The sequence below is a fragment of the Schistocerca americana genome, chromosome 5 (genome assembly GCF_021461395.2).
Source record: "Schistocerca americana isolate TAMUIC-IGC-003095 chromosome 5, iqSchAmer2.1, whole genome shotgun sequence".
Classification (NCBI taxonomy): domain Eukaryota; kingdom Metazoa; phylum Arthropoda; class Insecta; order Orthoptera; family Acrididae; genus Schistocerca; species Schistocerca americana.
In genome coordinates this window covers 332,890,250-332,914,121 of record NC_060123.1, presented here as the reverse complement: position 1 = coordinate 332,914,121, position 23,872 = coordinate 332,890,250, and the positions used below count along the sequence as shown (strand labels likewise).

The 23,872-nt window shown below is 39.9% G+C and overlaps 1 protein-coding gene across 1 annotated transcript; it reads left to right on the top strand.

Annotated features, from left to right (window-relative positions):
• Window positions 1-5,726: 5,726 nt before the first annotated feature.
• On the top strand, window positions 5,727-23,723 carry LOC124616349 (probable cytochrome P450 6a23). The gene is made up of 3 exons (XM_047144658.1): window positions 5,727-6,177; window positions 14,714-14,950; window positions 23,545-23,723. Exons 1-3 carry the CDS (start codon window positions 5,727-5,729, stop codon window positions 23,721-23,723), a joined length of 867 nt encoding a protein of 288 aa, XP_047000614.1.
• The last annotated feature ends 149 nt before the right edge of the window (window positions 23,724-23,872 follow it).

The window sequence follows — 23,872 nt, the reverse complement described above, 5'->3', positions numbered from 1 at the left end:
GGTCGCTCGGTTCCAGACTGTAGCGCCTAGAACCGCACGAACGTTATCTCAATCAACACTAAAAACCGTACACGAAGATCTGAGAATATTTCAATTGCGATGTGAGGTGCAAACAGATAGTACGCCAGAAAAAGGAATGGCAGCAATAGCAATGGAATTAATGAGGTGATTAATGTATCAAAAGAAAAATAGTGCTACATTACTTTCTCACTGTAAACTTGAACATGTAATGTAAACGTAGTAATATTCGCAATAATAGTAATAATAATAATAATAACAGTTTAACGGCGTTCAACAGAGCAATGTGCAATTTCCCTATCAGCAGAAACAAAACGCAGGCATATATAAATACAGTGGTATAGAATGTTAATCAAACATTGTAATAGCAATCTATAACAAATACGATAATAAAATTATCCATAACGCAGAATATAGTTTTTCTATTGTGTTGTAACGCCGATGTTTGCAGCGTTTGTGAAGAAACTTGCAGCAAACTTATATACGTAACTTGGAAGGTTTCCTGCAGGCAAAATACTGAGTTTTTACTTCGCACTTCATAACTGAAAATGGAATGAAGGAATATAAAGGAACTTATTAGTAACTGTCGAACTAGAAAAAGTCTCAGACGACGTAATATCTTCTGAATTCTAAGGAGAATTGTGTGGAACAATAGATACATGGGAAAACGCTGTGCTAAACTAATAAAAGATGGAAGTGCAGGTAATAAATGAGGAATATCAACGAAGACGAGTTAAAAAATGGTTCAAATAGCTCTAAGCACTATGGGACTTAACATCTGAGGCCATCAGTCCCCTAGACATAGAACTACTCAAACCTAACTAACCTAAGTACATCACACACATCCATGCCTGAGGCGAAATTCGAACCTGCGACCGTAGCAGCAGCGCGGTTCCGAAGTGAAGTGACTAGAACCGTGCGGCCATATCGGCCGGCAAAGAAAAGTTAGTTGAAGAGGTGGTTGAAGAAGTAAAAGTAATATTTCAGGCCAGGAGTGCAAGTTAAAACATTGCTAATGCTAAAGTTCACAAATGACGTAAGCCTTGTGGTAAGAAAATGGTTGATTCCCAACATTTTAATAGAATGGGTTGACTACATAGGATGGAATATCAGGTCCAGGGGAAAACGCTGTGATAAATAGAGGATAGAAAGGGATATTAAAAGAGGGATATCGGGAAAGACAAGATAGTAGAAGAAATAGTTGAGAAATTAAAAGCAATATTTCAGTTCGAAAATAACGCTGCATGGAAAAAATTGGCAATGCGTAAGTTAACAAATTACATAAACCTTTCTGTAAGAAAAATGATGACTCAGTGCGTTTTAACAGAATGGTATGACTACATCGCACAGAGTAGTGTAAAGGAGGTAAAAAAAAGTATCAGAAGAAAAATGTTCATTCAGTAAAAACTATAATTAGTGAAAGCAAAACAGCAGAGTTGAAAGAAATATCCTGAATAGGAAACTGGCTATGTAAAATGGCCAAGGCAAAGAAATCTTTGAAACAGAGTGTGCAGGTGTATGTGACTCTCTTCAAGAATAAGAAGAGAGCAGTACTGAAGTGGAACTCCGAAACTGCGTCAACAGAAGGACTCGTAACATTTATTTAATCTTACCATTTCTATGACTTTCTCTCTTAGACACGTTAGCGTGCGCGTTATTTGTGACTAATTTCGAACGGATATGTTTATTTCCAGGCTATTTCTACTGTGGTTAAGGTTCTACTGTGATTAATCAAATAATTTCATAGGATTATATACACTCCTGGAAATGGAAAAAGAACACATTGACACCGGTGTGTCAGACCCACCATACTTGCTCCGGACACTGCGAGAGGGCTGTACAAGCAATGATCACACGCACGGCACAGTGGACACACCAGGAACCGCGGTGTTGGCCGTCGAATGGCGCTAGCTGCGCAGCATTTGTGCACCGCCGCCGTCAGTGTCAGCCAGTTTGCCGTGGCATACGGAGCTCCATCGCAGTCTTTAACACTGGTAGCATGCCGCGACAGCGTGGACGTGAACTGTATGTGCAGTTGACGGACTTTGAGCGAGGGCGTATAGTGGGCATGCGGGAGGCCGGGTGGTCGTACCGTCGAATTGCTCAACACGTGGGGCGTGAGGTCTCCACAGTACATCGATGTTGTCGCCAGTGGTCGGCGGAAGGTGCACGTGCCCGTCGACCTGGGACCGGACCGCACCGACGCACGGATGCACGCCAAGACCGTAGGATCCTACGCAGTGCCGTAGGGGACCACACCGCCACTTCCCAGCAAATTAGGGACACTGTTGCTCCTGGGGTATCGGCGAGGACCATTCGCAACCGTCTCCATGAAGCTGGGCTACGGTCCCGCACACCGTTAGGCCGTCTTCCGCTCACGCCCCAACATCGTGCAGCCCGCCTCCGGTGGTGTCGCAACAGGCGTGAATGGAGGGACGAATGGAGACGTGTCGTCTTCAGCGATGAGAGTCGCTTCTGCCTTGGTGCCAATGATGGTCGTATGCGTGTTTGGCGCCGTGCAGGTGAGCGCCACAATCAGGACTGCATACGACCGAGGCACACAGGGCCAACACCCGGCATCATTGTGTGGGGAGCGATCTCCTACACTGGCCGTACACCACTGGTGATCGTCGAGGGGACACTGAATAGTGCACGGTACATCCAAACCGTCATCGAACCCATCGTTCTACCATTCCTAGACCGGCAAGGGAACTTGCTGTTCCAACAGGACAATGCACGTCCGCATGTATCCCGTGCCACCCAACGTGCTCTAGAAGGTGTAAGTCAACTACCCTGGCCAGCAAGATCTCCGGATCTGTCCCCCATTGAGCATGTTTGGGACTGGATGAAGCGTCGTCTCAAGCGGTCTGCACGTCCAGCACGAACGCTGGTCCAGCTGAGGCGCCAGGTGGAAATGGCATGGCAATCCGTTCCACAGGACCACATCCAGCATCTCTACGATCGTCTCCATGGGAGAATAGCAGCCTGCATTGCTGCGAAAGGTGGCTATACACTGTACTAGTGCCGACATTGTGCATGCTCTGTTGCCTGTGTCTATGTGCCTGTGGTTCTGTCAGTGTGATCATGTGATGTATCTGACCCCACGAATGTGTCAATAAAGTTTCCCCTTCTTGGGACAATTAATTCACGGTGTTCTTATTTCAATTTCCAGGAGTGTATCTATATATACATTTGTGTGTACGTGTGTGTTTGTAAGTGTGTGTATGAATGTAGGAAACTAAGCGGTTCTAACACTCACTGAATGACAAGAAGTTATATACGAGGTGTAGCAGAATTATGCCCATGCGATTGTCCAAGAAGATATGCAGATACACTGTATTATTCTCAGTTTTCATACTCGCAAAGGATTTTTAGGAAAATGTGAGTAAATCCAACATGGCTTTACCTACAGTGGTTTTTTCCGTGAAGCTGCTTTGTCCTACTTAAGCGGTTGTTCATTTACAAACGCTTACTTGAGACATTCTCATATGATTAATGAAATAATTTCATAGTATTACATTTACACATTTCTACTAGTTTTCTTTTCACAAAAACGTCTGATGCGAAAGAGGAGAGAAATTAGAAGGTATTGGTTTCGAACCTGTTTTTCATGTTTGATCTAGAATACCTGTAACGTAATCACAAATAATTTACAGTTCTAAAACAGATAGCAATTTGCAAGAGAGACGTTTGTTAATCGTTTTGTTAGTCCTTTGTTTCTCATGTTGTGCTGTTGCATACAAAACTGAACGTCACAAATAATTCTGAAATGCTCAGTTTAAAAAGATAATCATTCCGAAATTTTAACAAGTAAACAACACACTAAAGCAGCCACAAGTGATATACATTTTTAATTAGTAGCTAGGTGTACCTGGCTACGCTTTGCTATGGCTCAGTCTGCTTAAACGGAAAAGAACGGAAAGAGAAAGCACACGTTTCTAAACTTCATGAGAATTGGTTATATAGATCCTAATTCCCTTCTCTCCCTTGTCTCTTTTCTTTCTCCATCTCCTCCACCTTCTCCAGCTCGCTGTCCATCATCTCCTGCCCCAAACTCTGTCAATTTTCTTTTCATCCTCCTTCTCTCTTCATCTCCTCCTGCCTCCTCTTTCCACCCCTCTCTCAGTATATCGCCTCCTCCTCTCTTCTCTATGAATCTTCTCCTCCCTCTTACTCTCCATCTGCTCTCACCCCTCTCTCTGTCCATCTCCTCCTTCCCATTTTCTATGTTCGTTTTCCACCACCCCTCTCTCCATATCAACGTCGCACCTCTCTCGAACCGTGTTTATTATAACTGCAAATTCAAATTCTGTAGTAGCATTGTAATCATAAACCAGTAAACCATAAATACAGATTTTCTGTTTGCTAACAACATATCACTATTACGTACAGTATATTAAAAGGCATATCATCTATATGTGTCTAAATTTTTATTACAGTAAGATGTATAAATTTGAAGTATGTCGGAAAAGTACATTTTGAGATTTTTGGTAACAATGCTTTCCATTTACATATTACATGTATATTTTTTATATTATATGTCTCAGTAATTTCAGAGCAATCGACCAGCTACTACAGGAGGTGGTTCTCAACAACCAACGTATACATTTTTATAAAATTTTCCATTTTGTTACATATACACCAAATGACATTCCAGTAGGTATATAAAAACACTTGAATATTCAAATGCAATATAGTGTCAAAATTGCAAAGCAAGCCTTGAAGTACTTAAGCACATTTGAGATTTTGCAGAAATGAACATCTACGTTTTTGCTTATGTAATAAATGTAGATGTTTCTAATCGCAAATTTCAGAAAGTTTTTGACAAATTGCTTCGAAATTTCGACACAGTCTTTGATTGGCATAAATTTGAGTTTTTTATTTACCTATTTTTAAATACCTTTAATACAGAAGTATATATGAATTTCGTAATAGGGACACACTGTTGCAAGAAAAATACCAAAAATATTTCTGTTTTTAAATGCAACATTGTGTCAAGATATCAAAGTTATCGGTCAAGAACTTTCGGAGAGACACGATTCTGAACAAATAAACGTTACGTTTTCATTTACATACGTAATGAATGTAAACCAACATACTAATACAGTAACAGAAATAGGTTTTAAAATCATATTTACTATTTTACTTAGTTGTGCTTCTCATTTGCTTGATCCTACAGTATGTCCTATAAATAGTAAATGTTACGATGCATATAATCCAGTTATACTAATGTTCTAATCCTTCTTTTTGTTTCCATGGAAAAATGGAAATGAAGTCCCATGCTTCTTTACAGAGCGTAGGGGAACGATTGGGGAGACCCGCACCGCCTTACTAGGCAAGGTCCTAATGGAGGTGGTTTGCCGTTGCCTTCCTCCGACCGTAATGGGGATGAATGATGATGATGAAGACGACACAACAACACCCAGTCATCTCGAGGCAGGAAAAATCCCTGACCCCGCCGGGAATCGAACCCGGGACCCCATGCGCGGGAAGCGAGAATGCTACCTCGAGACCACGAGGGCGGACCATAGGAACCAAAAATGGCTATCTTCTTTGATTCATGGGTGACTGAAATGTTGGCTCTACTGTCAACAGTTTTTGCGATACTGTATGTCACATTTAAAATTAATTACACCTACTGGAAGAGGGAGGGTCTGCCATACTTGGAGGCGTCTTTCCCATTGGGAAATGGCTGGAACACAGCGCTAATGAGGAAGTGTCCGGGTGAAGATATGAAAGACATTTATTTTGAAACAGAAGGCAAGGACGTCGTGGGTATTTACTCATTAAACAACCCTCTTCTCGTTGTGAGGGATCCAGAGCTAATCAAAACGATCGTAGTGAAGGATTTCAACTACTTTCCCGACCAGGGCATCTGTGTAGACGAGGAGACAGATCACCTTACGGCGCACCTCTTCTTCCTCGGAGGAACCAAGTGGAAGGGTCTGTGCCAGAAGCTGACGCCCACGTTCACGTCGAGAAAAATGCGCGCCATGTTCGGCATAGCGCGCGACTGTGCGCAGATTTTGGCTGACGCCACACCTGCGGGAAGTGTTGTGGAAGTCCGCGAGCTGATTGCCCGCTACGCCACTGACGTCATCGCTTCCTGCGCCTTCGGCATCGACGTTGACAGCCAGCACAACCCAGAGGCAGAGTTCCGTCAGTGGGGACGGCGCATATTTAACCCATCTATCCGTTCTTTTCTGACTCAGGCTCTGGGGTTCTCTAATCTAGCTGATCTTTCCATTTCTTTATGTAGCTGTATTTTACCATTCAGTTTATATATTTGTAAAAATCCTCTGATCTCTTCATTTCCAAATCGGTGTCGTTTAGAACATCCTCTTACAAATCTTGATTTCCACTGTTTGTACAGAACTTCTCTCTCTCTCTCTCTCATTTTCCATGACCCACTAGCAGCGTAGGGACAGCCATTACACATTTAATTTGAGGTGAGTGTCCTTGAGAGTTTTATTTCATGTTCTTCTTTTGGATGTGCATATCATTGGTTAGCGATTTAATTTAATTTCTATGTCTCTGTCGTCGGCAAATGATATATTTTAGCCACAGTAGCTAAAGTCAGAGACTCTTTCAATTAGCTGGTTATTAGTCTTTATTTTGGCTTTTAAGGGGTTCCTTACAGTGAAAGCCTTCACCTGTGTTTTGTTTATGGGAATATTCAGGTCACACTGAGTTGAGCAGAGGTTCAACTTATGTAAAACTTATGTACTTTGCCGCAAACGAATGGCGCCACACAAATAATATGTATTAAACAGTATATAACAGTATAATGTTACTGCTATGAAAGGAAATAAAATTGATAATGACTGTGAAATGGAAAGGTATTGGCAATTTTCGTTTCACGGAAGCTTGCTATAGGAAGGAAGCAGAAGCAAAACAAATGGGGTTCAAACGAAGGTTCTATTAGCTATGTAGTAAACTGCAATTTGGTCGCCATCTTAATTAGGCAAAGTTGTACCAAGTACTTGCACTGTTCATAAAAAAAGCCAACTATTGGTAGTGATTTTACTTGATACTGGAATCGTGTGTTGCAAATAGAACATAAACACTAGAACAACTTAGCAAGCATTTTAAAAGTGATTCGACATGAACTATGTGGAAGGAATATTAAACGTTTTGGAATCAGTTGGGTCTTAATAACACTTATTCTCTGTACACTATAAGTTAATAAGCATTGCATGCAATTGATTATTAATGTTAGAACACTACTAACTTGGACATAAGGATCTTATTTCAGTTTAATTAATAAGAAAAAAAACTGCCATTGAAATTGGTTCCAAAAAACCATATCACCTATTCTTACTGTTATTTCATTTCTTAGGCAACGTTTACTTCTCTATAGAAGCTAGAACAAGTGAAATGTGAGGTCCGTAAATCTGCTATAGACGGAATAGTGCAGCCAGTTACTTATTATAGCACCCAAATGTTATAAAAACCATCAATGCACTTCATTAATACTACAAAACTAATCATTAACTAGCATGGGAACCCAGGAACTATTCTGTCAGGGACGCAGACTATGGCTGAGCACTTTCTTTAAGCCGCAGTATGAAAACACTTTTAACTGCACTTAGATGAAAATATAAATACAGTTACAAACCTGTACATTAATTTTCTTCCTGTTGGCCCTTTCGGACTACTAGCCATTAATTACACTGAAGAATCACAGATTTATGCAAATAACTTTGTAACTGTATTAAGGTAACAATAAGAATTACATCCAAACAAAATTTTAGATCTTTCCTTTGTAATTATACTTCGGTAAAACTACAACTATCCTTCCACAAAAAGCATGCAGAGTACTTCAGAAAAAACAATCACTAAATTTCAAAGAAATTTACTACTCTGTAAGAATTATTCAACGTTATTAAAGAAAGCAATTACTATTCAGTTAAGTGGGATACTTGAAAACGTTGCAGCTCTTGGAAAAGATCTCCACCTAGGTAAATGACTAAGGATAAAATATATGTCTCAACACAAAGTTTGAACAGAAGAGCATTATCATTTGGGTAAGAAACTAAATTACTAGTCCTTAGAATTTTACAGCACTCAACTGATTATTTGAGACGAAGGTGATGGCTGTGGCGATCTTCTGTGGCAACTAAAAAAGGCAGCAAAGTCGTCACGGCTCCTGTTGTATAACAGGCTCTGAAAATTCTCTTCTTTGAGTCGGAGTTTCGTAGTTCAGAGCTAACCAATATATGCCGTGAAGAATAAGCCAAAATTCTTCCACATTTGAGGCAATATTCATTAATCGTACTGCTCTTCTTACCTCATTCAGCACATAGGGTGTAAACAGTTTGCATGATAGTAACCAACTGACTTGGGTGACAGAGAGATTAAACATAAGCACACAAATATGTTATATGAGATAAATCTACATGAAATCAATAATAGTGCTAGAAGTATCAGAGAAGGGCTACAGTCTAATCTTACTTCCTAATTTATAACTATTGCCTGATGCTCTCTTCCTTACTGCAGAACTATCGTTGAGTTCCAATACAGGTTTTTTAATCCTCATGTGAGACGTAGAGTGTCCATGTTTTTGTTAATTTTCCTATTGTATCTTCCTATTTACCTTCCCAAAAAAGTTTTTAAAATGTGTGATTGAGATATATATTTCAAAAGGTTATATTCTCTACACTTCTTCACAACTGTATTCGTTGTGTGTAAATTATCTGTTCAAGATCTTTCTTTCCTCAACCCTTACTGAATTTCAAATAAACTTTTTGTCCTGGATGTAACTCCTGTCTTGAAGACTGATGCTAGATTTGTTACCCTCCACTGCTCCAGTATACTGTTTCCAACTGAGCACATAATTATCACTTGCAAAAATCAATATTTCAGTAGTGTTTCTGGAATGGGATCAAGCCTTTTGTCTCCATAATCCACTTTCTTCCATCAACTGTTTATCATTGCTCCATAGATTTTTATAGTTTTTCAACGAATCCTGAATTTCTATTACATCCATCTTCACAGTATCTGTCTCCAACTTATTCAGAGTTCTCAACAACGTTTTATAAGAGAAGTCAATACACACACACATACATCATTTTCTGTTTACGTGACGGACCTACTCCAGCATTCTTTATCACTTCCTTTGCTTGGTTTCGTTGTTTTTCTTTTGATTCTTCTCTGTCATTTTCTATTAAATTAAAAAATGCGCTCTGTTTTTCTCTTAATGTCTCTGTTATTTCTGTATTCCATATCCTCACACCTTTCTTATTTTTATTTATTCTACTTTTCCCCCTACCTCTGTAGCTATTCTTATAATGCATTGTTTGATGTTGTTCTATTCAATACCTATGTCTTCTGCTCTTGGCATTTCTAACATATATTTAGTCAGTCGCCTTTGATAAGATCTCTTACACTAAAATTCTATAGCAGTCCTATCTTAAACTTTTCATTATCTTTCGAATATTTCTCATGTGTACTGCTTCTCCACCACTTTGACCATGGAATCATTTTACTAGGGAGTAGAAAAATATATGTAGATATGCCGCTTCCCCTGTAGATTAGTATGTCTTGTATCACTCTCTTCTTTTTTCTATGACTAATACATAGTATATTAGTGATCTCAGTCCTCTTGCACTTGAAGTATATTTGTGTATTTCTTTTTCTGGAAAAATTTGTATGTGATTTTTAGGTTGTTATGGCTAATGAAATCACTAAATCTTTTACCATTCTTGTTAATGTGTGCTTATCCATATTTTCCTACCATGTTTTCCAATTCCACATTCCCCACTCTTATGTTTAAATTTCCACCCGGAATTATGTAATGTTATTTGTTTGTTTGGTCTATTATTGCCTGCAGTGTACGATAGAACTTCTCTGTGTCTTCTACCCTTCTTTTGCTTGGTGAAATATTCTCTTTCAGTCTTATTATCGTGCAGTAATTATTGTCTCATTTACATATCTCTAGGATGTGAGGCTCATTTTCCACTTCATGTCTCTTGACATTTCAATTCCAGCAGGTACCCTGTTTTACTGTTCTAGCCCACTATTTGTCAGTATGTACTGAAGCCACATTTTGGTGCCCTTTAAATTTTTGCTTAGTTTCACTAACCATTGCCATATTTGTGTTTCTTTGTTTTTACTTTCTTTATAACACAAACTACTTCACATTGAGCCCACTTACATTCTATCCATCAGTCATCAAAGTATCTGTGCTGCCAAATAGTGGCATTTTTCCTTTACTTGGATGTTTCCAACGTATCCATCACACTTCTTTCTGTGAAACTTACGAGTGTTTCAATGCTTCATGTGGTTGAGGCACCAGCCCATCGTACAACCCCCAACCTGAAGGACAAGATGTTTTTATTTTAGGGTCTCATCCCTTAGTCAGATTGCCTTCACATGGCGTATAAGGTCAGTCTACCCATGCAGTAAGCCCCCATGATTCAGCCGTCAGGTGCAGCTATTGGCCATAATTTGACTCCTCCATTATCACATTTGGTCCTTATGTGATACTGACAGATGTCTTGTATTTCACAGTTTCAGCCTAAAAATTATGGATTATGATACTGTACTGTTATTCTGCATTCATTCACATCAGAGGCAACAAAGATCTCATTTAATGACATGGGATTTAATGTTGTTGATACAAAGGCATCATTACATACAGCGTTTTTATTCTAAATATGTAATAATTAGCGCTTCTACTTTAGAGGTTGTCAAACGGATTAGTCACGTATCACACTCTGAGAGTGGTAAAAGTTTTGGAGAATAACTGTATCTGGAATCTAATTGAGAAACAGTAATTGATACTTTAAGAATGATATTAATACCATTAAACAGCCTTCATAATGTCGGATCCAAAATCCCTATAGGTTTCAGTAGGAATAAGTAGTTGGGCAAAAGAAATCCCCTTTGATAATCTGCTGACAGGATCTTTCTTCATTAACAGCCACACTTCATTTCAGTGATGCGTAAATGGCGTCTTATTTCCCCAGGGGTGTGTGCCTGTAAAAATATTTATCACTTCACCATCAACAGTGAGTCTTGTGAGTCTTGCTCTGATTCCTTCCCATACTGTGGGGAGATTCTGATGTGTGACCCAGGATACTGGAACATGGTAATACTATGATGTGGTCTCTTGCGCTGAATTAACAGTAATGAGTATTTCTGCCATTACTAGCACTCAACCAGCTCTGTCAAGGTTAAAAGCCGACATAGGTATGCATACCTTGGAGATTTAAGTAGGTAGTTTGCGTTTACTTCAGGTAGGTAGTTTATGTCTTTTGCATTACGCTATGATATTCCCAACAGGTAATCCAAACAGTGCGCATGGTAGTGGATCAAGATCAGAAGTCGTGAAGTCATGCTATGGCTCATATAGCAGTCATTTCCATTCCTTTCTGTGGCCCAAGCTGTGGATCAAGCCCAGATGGTTCACGACAGTTCAGCGGCCTTGGCATCAAATCCTTAAGAATAATTATGTCAGTGGACGTGACAGTTATGCCAGTATGGGCCATGCACTTTTGTGTTTTTGTTAATAATGCCGGTGAGAATGGAAGCAGTGAACCCAGCGTGTTGAGTGTATAGTATCATCACCCAATCTTAAATTGACACTCGATATGTTTACAAGCTTGAATATCAAGAGCTCAGATGGAAACCCAGTTCTAAGCAAAGAAGGGAAAGCAGAAAGGTGGAAGGGGTATATAGAGGGTCTATACAAGGGCGATGTACCTGAGGATAATATTATGGAAATGGAAGAGGATGTAGATGAAGAAGAAATGGGTGATATGATACTGCGTGAAGAGTTTGACAGAGCACTGAAAGACCTGAGTCGAAACAAGGCCCCGGGAGTAGACAACATTCCATTAGAACTACTGACGGCCTTGGGAGAGCCAGTCCTGACAAAACTCTACCATCTGGTGAGCAAGATGTAGGAGACAGGCGAAATAACCTCAGACTCGAGAAGAATATAATAATTCCAATCACAAAGAAAGCAGGTGTTGACAGATGTGAAAATTACCGATCTATCAGTTTAATGAGCAACAGCTCCAAATACTAACGATAATTCTTTACAAACGAATGGAAAAACTGGTAGAAGCCGACCTCGGGGAAGATCAGTTTGGATTCCGCAGAAATGTTGGAACACGTGAGGCAATACTGACCTTACGACTTATCTTACAAAGTAGATTAAGGAAAGGCAAACCTACGTTTCTAGCATTTGTAGACTTAGAGAAAGCTTTCGACAATGTTGACTGGAATACTCTCTTTCAAATTCTAAAGATGGCAGGGGTAAAATACAGGGAGCGAAAGGCTATTTACAATTTGTACAGAAACCAAATGGCAGTTATAAGAGTCGAGGGGCATGAAAGGGAAGCAGTGGTTCGGAAGGGAGTGAGACAGGGTTGTAGCATGTCCCCGATGTTATTCAATCTGTATATTGAGCAAGCAGTGAAGGAAACAAAAGAAAAATTCGGAGTAGTTATTAAACTCCATGGAGAAGAAATAAAAACCTTAAGGTTCGCCGATGACATTGTAATTCTGTCAGAGACAGCAAAGGCCTTGGAAGAGCAGTTGAACGGAATGGACAGTGTCTTGAAAGGATCATATAAGATGAACATCAACAAAAGCAAAACGAGGATAATGGAATGTAGTCGAATTAAGTCGGGTGATGCTGAAGGAGTTAGATTAGGAAATGAGACACTTAAAGTGGTAAAGGAGTTTTGCTATTTGGGGAGCAAAATAACTGATGATGGTCGAAGTAGAGAGGGTATAAAATGTAGACTGGCAATGGCAAGGAAAGCATTTCTGAAGAAGAGGAATTTGGTAACATCGAGTATAGATTTAAGTGTCAGGAAGTCGTTTATGAAACTATTTGTATGGAGTGTAGCCTTGTATGCGAGTGAAACATGGACGATAAATAGTTTGGACAAGAAGAGAATAGAAGCTTTTGAAATGTGGTGCTACAGAAGAATGCTGAAGATTAGATGGGTAGATAACATAACTAATGAGGAGGTACTGAATAGAATAGGGGAGAAGAGGAGTTTGTGGCACAATCTGACAAGAAGAAGGGACCGATTAGCAGGACATGTTCTGAGGCATGAAGGGATCACCAATTTAGCACTGGAGGGCAGCGTGGAGGTTAAAAATCGTAGAGGGAGACCAAGAGATGAATACACTAAGGAAATTCAGAAGGATGTAGTTTACAGTAAGCACTGGGAGATGAAGAGGCTTGCACAGGATAGAGTAGCATGGAGAGCTGCATCAAACCAGTCTCAGGACTGAAGACAACAACAACAACATGTTTACTAGCTACTCTTACCCACCTTTCAGCTCACCTATCCAAAGGTTCACGTTCTTTTGAGAACACATCTCAAAGTCGTCGTATTTTGTCACATGAACAGCATGCAATCTTTTCTAAGCTGTGCTCGTTGTCGATTGGCGAAGTGATCGTATAGCGAGCTGATTCCGTTTGGTATTATTCGCATGTTTGGCGCAAGTCTTTCTATTTGAAGCCCCTTCATCGACTTGCGCTTCGATGAAGATGAGATGAAATTATTAATATAAGTGATTAAAGCCTGGTGAATGGGAGGGTTTACTATTGGACCACCGCAATTTAAACATTTCTTTAACGTACTGCCCTATTCCTACACGTTGCCTTCTGCAAGGGAAACGTTCTCTAGTAGCATGCGTAATTTATCGTAAAAAAAAGTGCAGACAGCACTTGTTAATTACTCTCTTAATATACGTGGTCTCATGAACCCAGTCACTTACGCTACACACCCAAACACTGATACTAAGTCGAACCACATCATTTGATTTCATGTTAAATCGAGTATTTACACCTGACCACACGTAGTTATTATGTTAATTTATTAAATAATTGTGTGTCAAACTCGCCATATCTGTAAATACAGTGCTGTCTACTAAATGCTCGTCTTCAGTACTCGGTCATTGTCAGACTCTGGCCGTTACTGACTTTAGCATCACAGTGATGATGATGTTTGGCTAGGGGGCGGTCAACGGCGCGGTCGACAGCGCCCGTACAACGTCCCAATTTATCCACAGCCCGATTTAGCCTCTGTCACGAATGTTGAGGATGATGACGAAGACAAGACGGAACACCCAGTTCCCAGGCAGAGAAAATCCCCAACCCGGCCGGGAATCGAATCCAGGACCCCGTGACCCGGAGGTAGCAACGCTAGCCGCTAGGCCACGTGCTGCGGACTATCATCACAGTGGGAGAAGTGCAAAGGCAACTAGCGGTTGAAATAAGAAATGAACGTCTTTCTTGAAACAAATAAAGAGGTCCATATCTTACCGTAGCTGCATTTTTTTCAGGACATACGTTTACACTGCTTTGTTTTAGTTTACACCAGTACTGCCTCCTAAGAGTATGGGACCAACTGCTTCAAACATCCTGTATGAATTGACAAGTATTATGTTTCAGTTTGCGGACTATTTTCTCCATATTACGAATTTAGCAGTATTAAGCATTAGAGGTAGGGTTTCTGCTATTACTGTTGCTGTAGTAGTTCGTTAATAACGTAAGAACATTTTGAAAGTACGCCTTTCTTTTATTTGCTCTCACAGGGTGAAATTTTTCAGAAACTAGTATCCCATGATTCAATGTAAGAAGATGGTTCGTATCTTTAAACTTATTTGTGATTTGTTTTATGGCACAAGTAAAAGTCTGTTTACGAACATATTCTGTACCTGACAGAGACAAGTAAGACGCTGACGACCAAGGAGGTGGCAGCACAGGCGTGGATGTTCTTCCTCGCAGGGTTCGAAACATCCTCCACCACCGTAAGCTTCTGTCTGTATGAGCTCGCTAGACATCCAGATATCCAGAAGAAGGTGCAAGAAGAAATTGACGTTGTACTGAAAAAGAACAACGTTGATGTGACGTACGACATTATAATGACCCAGATGCCGTACTTGGAAAAGGTGGTGAATGGTACGTTGTATGTTTTTCATTACTTCGATCATACATTATTATTATTAAAGTAGGATTCTGAACACATTAATGGCCATTAGCAGAGAAAAGCCTAATTACAATTATCACATCGAAAATATTAAACTACGGAACTTTTTTGTTTGTTTTTGTATGCAGGTATATCTCTGCAGGTACACAATGAAATTGCCACGCCGAAGTGTCGTAGGAATCGGCTATTGGGGCCAAACCAGAGTGATGCAACCCATCTCTGTTTGGCAGTGTCTGCGTCATTTTATTTCGGCTCCAGTATTCGTCCTCTGCTGTAGAATGGGGATTTCAGTATGTACTTGGACTGAGACATGCAGCCACATAGAAACAAGAAATTAATTACGTAACTTCAAATGTTTGGGATGATAGTTAAAACATTATGTCTATACTTGTGAACATCAGTCCAACCAAACGATATAATTACGTAACTTGCTGCGTATACTCCTTTTTCACGTATCTCTGTTTGGCAGTGTCTGCGTCATTTTATTTCGGCTCCAGTATTCGTCCTCTGCTGTAGGATGGGGATTTCAGTATGTACTTGGACTGAGACATGCAGCCACATAGAAACAAGAAATTAATTACGTAACTTCAAATGTTTGGGATGGTAGTTAAAACATTATGTCTATACTTGTGAACATCAGTCCAACCAAACGATATAATTACGTAACTTGCTGCGTATACTCCTTTTTCACGTATTATAACACAGTTAACTCATACAAAACGATCAGTCACTGACGTCCATACATAACGGTATTGCTCTGAATGTTTATGCTCATATATTTACAATACAGGCCAATCACTGATGTACGAGGGCCACTGAATAAGTAATGCAAGGCATTTTTTTTTTTTTTCAGAAAGCAGGTTGGTTTTATTCAGGATTCCGACGAGCTTTATTATTGCTCACTCTTTTGGCTACAAATCCTATTTTCCAACGTAATCTCCGCTTAATGCTATAGCCTTACACCACCATATTGCGAGGGCCTGTATGACCGCATGGTACCACTCTTACTGGCTGACGTCGGAACCAAAGTCTTGCTGTGTCAATAACCTCCCAGTCTTCCACGTAGTACTTCCTACGGAGTGCATCCTTTATAAGGTCAATCGGATGGAAGTTGGAAGGTAAGAGATACTGGCTGTAGGGTGGATGAGGAGAAAAAAGTCCAGTGAAGTTTTGTGAGCCCCTCTCGGATGCGTAGCCTTTAGTGAGGCCTTGCATTATCATGTTTGCCATGGAGAAGGAGAAGTTCGTTTGCATTTTTGAGGCGACAAAAACGCTGACGCCGTTTCTTGAGTTTCTTGAAAAAAAAAACTAAATTTTTTTCGAACAGGCCTTGAAAGGCCCAACTGTACCCACCGGCCGCCGTATCATACCCAGCCCACAGGCGTCACTGGATGCGGATAAGGAGGGAACGTGGTCAGCACACCGCTCTCCTGGCCGTATGTCAGTTTTCGAGACCGGAGCCGCTACTTTTCAATCACGTCGCTGCTCAGTTTGCTTCACAAGGGCTGACTGCACCCCTCTTGCCAACAGCGCTCGGCAGGCCGGATGGTCACCCATCCAAGTGGTAGCCAAGTCTGGCAGCACTTAACTTCGGTAATCTGACGGGTACCGGTGCTACCACTGCAGCAAGGCCGATGGCTTCAATTTCCTGAGGGTAGCACAATACACTTCAGAGGTGAACACTTACGATGAGGGAGGATGTCAGACAGAATAGTCACTCCATAGTCCCGGAAGACCGTCGCCATGACTTTACTGTCTGAGGATGTGGCTTTGACTTCTTCTTCACATTAGAGGTGATGTGGCCCCACTCAATGGATTTCCGTTTTGTTCCGGTTCGAAGTGATGAACCCATGTTTCATTGCCTGTGACGATGTTCGACCAAGTATTGCTACGATTAGCCACGTAACTCTCAAGCCATCCCCCAGATAGTCCTTTGTTGCCCTTTATGGCCCTCTGTTAGGCGGCGAGGTACCCTGCAGCCACACACCTGTGAGTACCCCAGCTGCTGAACAGGTGTGTCAGCACTACCAACAGACACACCCAGTTGTGCTGCGAGTTTTTGATTGGGATCCGTCGATCACCTCGAACAAGAGTGTCCACACGTTCCAACATTGCAGGAGTCACGGCTGAATGCGGCCGGCAGGCACGCTGGACATCGGACAGGTTTGCGCGACGTTGTTACGATGATGGCAGACGCCTCTCCCAGCGACTCCCCATGCTTTTGTGCCAGGTGTCCGTAGACATTCCACAAGCACCTATGCAAAATCTGCAATGCTCTGGTTTTCATTCAAAGCATACTCTCTGCTTGGAACGCACCTCCACTACAGAAGCCATTTTGAAGGCTATGCAGAAAGCCACCATGTATCAGAACTTCATGAAACTATTTCACGACGTCCCACAACAAATACCGCATTTTTTGAACCGAAATTTGTCGAGAAAATATAAATGTTGCATGACTTATTGAACGGCAGTCGTATGATCACTGGGGGCAAAAATCACTCATTTCCAAGTGATATAAAACCATTACATCAAATAAAAGCATGAATAGAATGAATAGTCCACGAACCGTTACTTTGCCACCATTCCTTCAGGACCTTAGAAGTTGCCTATGTGTCCTAGAAGACTCCCGCTTTATCGCCACCTACCATTACCCGATTTTGTTATTTGTCATTTAGGTAGGAAAGAATGCTAGGATAGTGTACTAAGAAATATATGGTGTTTCTTGGTTGATGTTTTAATCTAATGACTAATTTTAGAATCACATGAAGCAATATGCACTAAAGAAAGCCATTAATAGCATAGTGCACTTTCTGCTTGTTTCGTTCTTATGAGACTTGAGGTTGTGTTCCGTGCAGCGTTTGGACCATTTTTAGTTCTAGACATAATATATTAATGCTAATTGACAGATTTTGTTAATTTTGCAGTTATAGAATTTCAGGATGAGCAGACTTCTGTGTATGTGGATTATTAAACCATATTCCATTGGTCTTCACCGTCTTATACCTCATAACGGGAAAAGATCTTCTACAACGGAACATGTGATCTTTGCGATTGAACTGAGTTTCTTTAATGTCTTACAAACTTCACCCGTCTTTGAAATGGAAATTAGTGCTCGTTTTCAATAGTTTCTATTACGAAACGTATCTAAAAATCAACTGGTTTCTGATAATGTTTCCTCTTAGTCTGATTTCACTTAACGATTATTAGTGTAGTAGAGTAACAATGTAACAAATATTCCGTTAAATGCAATACTAACAAGATTTTCCCGTTTGTAACATTGCGTATTTCAAGAAAATTTTTGTTTTTAGGTACATGACCAAGTCTTATCCTGGAACATTTTTTTCACGTATGGTAAAACCTTATTTTTCCGAAGAAATTATTGTAATTTCAGAAAAAGATTCAGCACATTAAAAGTGTATGCTATCACTTAAAAAAAGAATAATTAAATACACTGAACTTCTGTTGCACCGCTGTCTAGAGGCGAAAGACTGAAAAGTGTTCTAAAAATGTACGCCACTTCTCTTACTCAACAGAGAGTATTTACTGCCATTGTTATTTGTTCGTTATTCAGCACTGTACGCTATTAACTGTTTCCCACAAAGCACCCTCTGCACTTTTGTTATCAGCCACAGAGTGCAACACAGAACCTTAAACAGTTTTTGTTAGGATTTATTACTGGTTTTGGGCATCGGCCATACGGCAAGCCTCAGACCACTGAAAGCAACAATTACGGAACATTTTGGACCTTAGATAGTCATATTTGTTACAATTTCTAGAAGATTTATGATACGTTTGTATTTGAAGTTGTTGTTAACGGTCAAAGAGCAATGAGTTTTTATTTTATATGAATGGAGTAATCAAGTTTATATTAGTGTTTTTTCCAACAATTTAACCTTAATAATTGCATGGGGGACACAGGAAGAATAAAAAAGGTTTTCAAAAGTTGTGGCTCCACTCCCAAGATTAAGTGTTTCTACTTGAATATACAGTGACTGCTGTTAATGAGTATCCTATGCTGCAGCAACCCCTACCTTCCATTCCCTCAATCTAATAGCATTAAGTCACGAAGAATTAAACTTCCATCACCTTCACATACTTTATTAATTCTTCTATAAGGTATTCTCTCTTTTCACTCCTAATGAACGTGCGATGTGCACATGAAAACCTGCACAATGACGTTCAGTGCTGGCTTACTTTCAGTTCTCCAAAGAATAATTCGAATAATGTGCCGCTCGTACTATCATATTCTAATACCCATATTGCAACTCTGAACAATGAAAATACCGGTTACACCAGAGTGCTGGCCACACAAGACCATGACATGGTACGTAAGTAATATACGAATTTTTATGTGTGACGATAGTTATTAACTAAGCTGGTACTGATGAAACAGCACATATTGATGCATTTCCTAAAATACTATCTGGTTTGCAATGCCCTTCAAAAAATAATTAATTCACCTAACGGTTTACGAATTAAGACTGACAGATATTTTCTTTCTCTATTGTGGCTAATACCCTCTTATATTATCCTTGACTTATTTTCAGACAAATGAACTACAATCGCTAAGGGAAACAAAACTCGACATCGAGGGCAACTGTGGAGTACTTATTAAAACACCTCCATTGTACTTTTTTTTATTTTCAGAAACCCTTCGTATGTATCCGCCCGCTACAGTTTTGAATCGCGAGGTGGTGCAGGATTACAAGCTTCCAGGATACGACTGTGTCTTGGAGAAAGGAACTAAGGTGTTCATTCCAGTCCTGGGACTTCATCATGATAGGAAATTTTTTCGAACCCCCGAGAAATTCGATCCGGAGCACTTCTCTGAGGAGCAGAAGGCATCCAGGCATCCCTACTGCTATCTACCCTTTGGTGAAGGGCCTCGCCTCTGCATTGCTGAGTCATTCCGTCTTTCATCTTTATTGTTTATTGCGCTTAGTATTCCGTTCTTCAGTAGGTAAAAATAGACTCGAAATAGCATCGCACTATTGTCCTTCTCTTTGTCCGTCTGTTAAGACCCCTTTTCCTTAGGAACAGTTAGAGAAAATCAAGCTCATGTTAATAACAATTACTACAGTCTACAGTCCTGTAGTGGTCAGACATCAAAAGATGTTGCCATTTTATGTCACTTATGTACATACTAGCAAACTCACTCATCAAAACTAATAAGAGTAGATGAACTGTCCATTCACATAGCTAAGTTTGTACTGAAACCGCAAAGCTCAAGTCCCACTCGCACTTGTTCCGTTTTTTTACGTAACTCATGTGAAAATATCTTCACATCTTGTTCAGACGATGCAAAAGTGTCACAATAACTTTAATTACGAACATATGTGACAATTAGAATGATAGCTACGTTGAATGCAGTTTCTAACCAACGCGCATCTGGTGCCAATTACGATTATGCGAACAGATAGAGAAACGTTAAGTACTTTAGGAAAATATATTTAGTTAATGTGAAAAACTAGAATAATAAATCATTCATAATGTTCGATCATTACTGCTGCTGTTGTTGTGGTCGTGAGTCCACAGACTCGATAGATGCAGCTCTCGCTTTAGGTTATCCTGTTCAATGCTCTTCATCTCTTGATAACTACTCCTACGCGCATCCATTTGAACTACGGTCTCCCTTTACAATTCCCCCCCCCCCCCCTCCTCCCCACATACTTCCATTACCAAACTGACGACCATTTGATGATATGATACCGTAGAACTGTGTATCAAACGATTCCTTGTGTTCGTTAGGCCGTACCACAAATCTCTATTTTCCCCAGTTTGGTTCAGTATCTCCTCATTTGTTATTCGATCTATCAGTCTAATCTTCAGTATTCAAATACTCTTTTCTCGCATAGAATGTTTATAATCCGTACGAGGCTAAACTCCAGCTAAATATCTCCAGGAAAGTATTTATAGGATTTAGATATGTATTCAATGTTAAAAAATTTATCCCTTTCAGAAAGGTTTTTGCGTAATATTTCCAGTAGTCATATATTTTCCTGTCTAAATAGCAAAACTCAGCCTTCTAACTGTAACGCCTCATTTCCCAATATAATTCCATCAGCTTCGCGAGATTTAGTTCTACTAGATAATCTTACGGTTCCTGTATTTTATCTATGCTACTTTCACAATTTTATACTCAACGAAAATATAAATCTGCTACTAGTTGTCTATGAAAAGCGCTCACAGTTAGTGCTGTTTGGTGCACGAAACGTTTCATCTAATCCACTTGTATTAACACAAAGCGAAGCGGCTGATTAAGTAAATGATATTCACGGAAATAAAAAGGATGAAGTCAGTAGTGATACAGTAGCTGAAATAGAATCACCTGAATCGTGAACCTGTAATGTATTGAGTGTGTCTTGATAACTAAAACCTGGACCAACTCGGTATATCTTGAAATATGGCTGCAATTTATTTCCGGAAAACTGGAACTGGTAGCGTTGTTAATGGCATTTATTCGGTTGATGGCACACTAGTTTTTATTATTTGTTTGTTGAAAATTTATTTATTTCCTGACGTGACTACGTTTGCATGTTTTGACCTTTATACCTTTATATCAACATGAAACACGAAGCTCTTTCTGGAACTTGCATAACACTATAAGGTCCAGACTTAGTCTGAGACCACAGTGCAGCGTGTTGATGTGAAGATGATTACGTGACATGTTTGAATCTAGTCATGTAAGAATATAATCGTGATTTTGTAAGGAAGAAGACTCAATATTTTCCTTGTTTCCTGTTTTCAACACTCCATAGTCTTCTTCTCCATGATGCCATTTAATTTCTCATGCTGTGTTATTATTGTTATTATTTTTTAATTTTACATTGGTCTTGGGAGACTTCTGTATTTAAAAGCTTTCCTATCCGTAGTTTCTGATAACTTAATGTTTTTCCCTATTATACTCTTATTTTATAGGGCAGATTATCGTCGTCCTCCTTTTTCAAGCCTACGGAATTATTTGTTTTGTTAAACTGATCTCTTTTATTCGGCAGAGATGAGCTAAAATTATGTATTTACTGAACCTTTTTTTACAATTTGTCGTTGTGACTTTTAAATAATAAAATTATTTACTAGCCTGTGGCACATATCCCCTTTCATAGACGTTGTGCTTTTTTTTATTTTATCCTTTTATATTAAGGCAAATTGTAACACGAAAATCAGATCATTGCTAAGTCAGCTGGTAATAAATATGCTGGAGCTGACGGAGTTCAAACACAAAGTGTTTGTTAGGTGGATCCACAATACCTACGTTCCATCTCTCCGTTCACTTTCGATGCGCTTCTTGTCTGTGTAGCGTTGTGCACCTTTCTTTTTAGAAAGTGAAACAACAACCTTATGCCATTCATCGATGACAGGAAGTTACACAAAATGGTTTTAGTCATTAGAACTAAAAATCCAGAAAAAACAAAGGTGCAAAATTACAATTAAATACAAATAGCTGTAAATGCTAAAAAGAGTGAGATAAAAAGAAAAAGAAAACTACGACCGGTATCTTGTTTCGAACTTAACACGTATGAAACAGAGGGTATATTTTTCTTTTTCAATGTCTCTTGATCGCTGTAGTATCCTTATAACGACACTAGCAGAGAAACCCGGCGTTGGCCAGGTATTTATTTATAGCTGTGCGTCCATGCCTGTACCAAGCAGCGCCTGGCCTTGTGCTTAATGGTTACGACGTCGTATCTCCTGAAATATGAGTCGTACAATGATATAATTTTGTAGGCACATTCAGCGGCTTATGTGGATACTGTCTGTAAAATGTTTGACCAATCCTGTTCGTAGTAAACAAGTAATAAATTATAACGTCATGGCTCACGCGGTACTTTTACTGAGTGAACGGCGCAAATGTAGTAAGCAATAAACATTTTACCTTTCATCATTTTGTAGGGATATTCAGCCTGAGAAAATTTCCTAAAGATCTTACTGTGTGATGCCTTTTGTAAATCGCTAAGTGCTCTCATTCTAAATACTGCATTAATAAAGTCTGGGAATTCATTGATCGCTGTTAACGCTTCCCCCCCCCCCTCCACTCCCACCCCTTTCATAGGTAGGTAATTCTTACCACCACAGCGATTGTTGCCTGACAGTAAGATTACTGTGTACCAAATTGGCTGCAATCAGTCCAGAGCTTTAGGGGGAGATGTGGAAGATACACTCACAAACATATACATACATCCATTTTTGTAACGTGTGTGGATTTAATAGTAGTTGTCTTATCTCCAGTTTTAGTTCTGATGATAACTAGTTAGAGTCGTGCTGGTTCACTGTCCCAAATCCAACGAATATGATCAAGATATTTGTGAGGGAAAGAATACCATCCCACAGCAGTGTCAGTACTGAAATAATCCTAGAAAGGAATGGGGTAATTTGTTGTGCAGACAGTTTTACTACTGGATTTCTTAGTTTCTGTGCACTTAGTTCCTCTCTGTGATCGGTATGAATCAACTCTAGTTCAGTACAAGGAATTATTCCGAAATTCATTGCAGTCTTACCTCAAGAGTGGAAAAAAGTAACATCTTCAGTCACACTACAACGAAATGATGGTACTTTTCTTTTGTTGTAGGGATGCGTTTTGGGCTGATGCAGATGAAGTTGGCGATGGTTCATCTACTGTCAAAATTTTACTTTCTGCCCGTTGGAGACAAGCAGTCGAAACTACGTATGGCTCCAGACAACGTCGTGCTGACACCAATCGGCGGAATCGACTTGAGGGTGGAGCATCGACGAATGTCTGTGAGTTGAAAGCGCGGCTGAAACTGAAGCCACGCTGGATAACTCTGGAAGACTTTCTGCACAACCTTTAATCACTTACTAGAGAATCGGGTCCAACAAATAACTCTTTGTTGTGATGGAAAATTAATGTCATTTTATTCCTTACAGTGAGATATTAT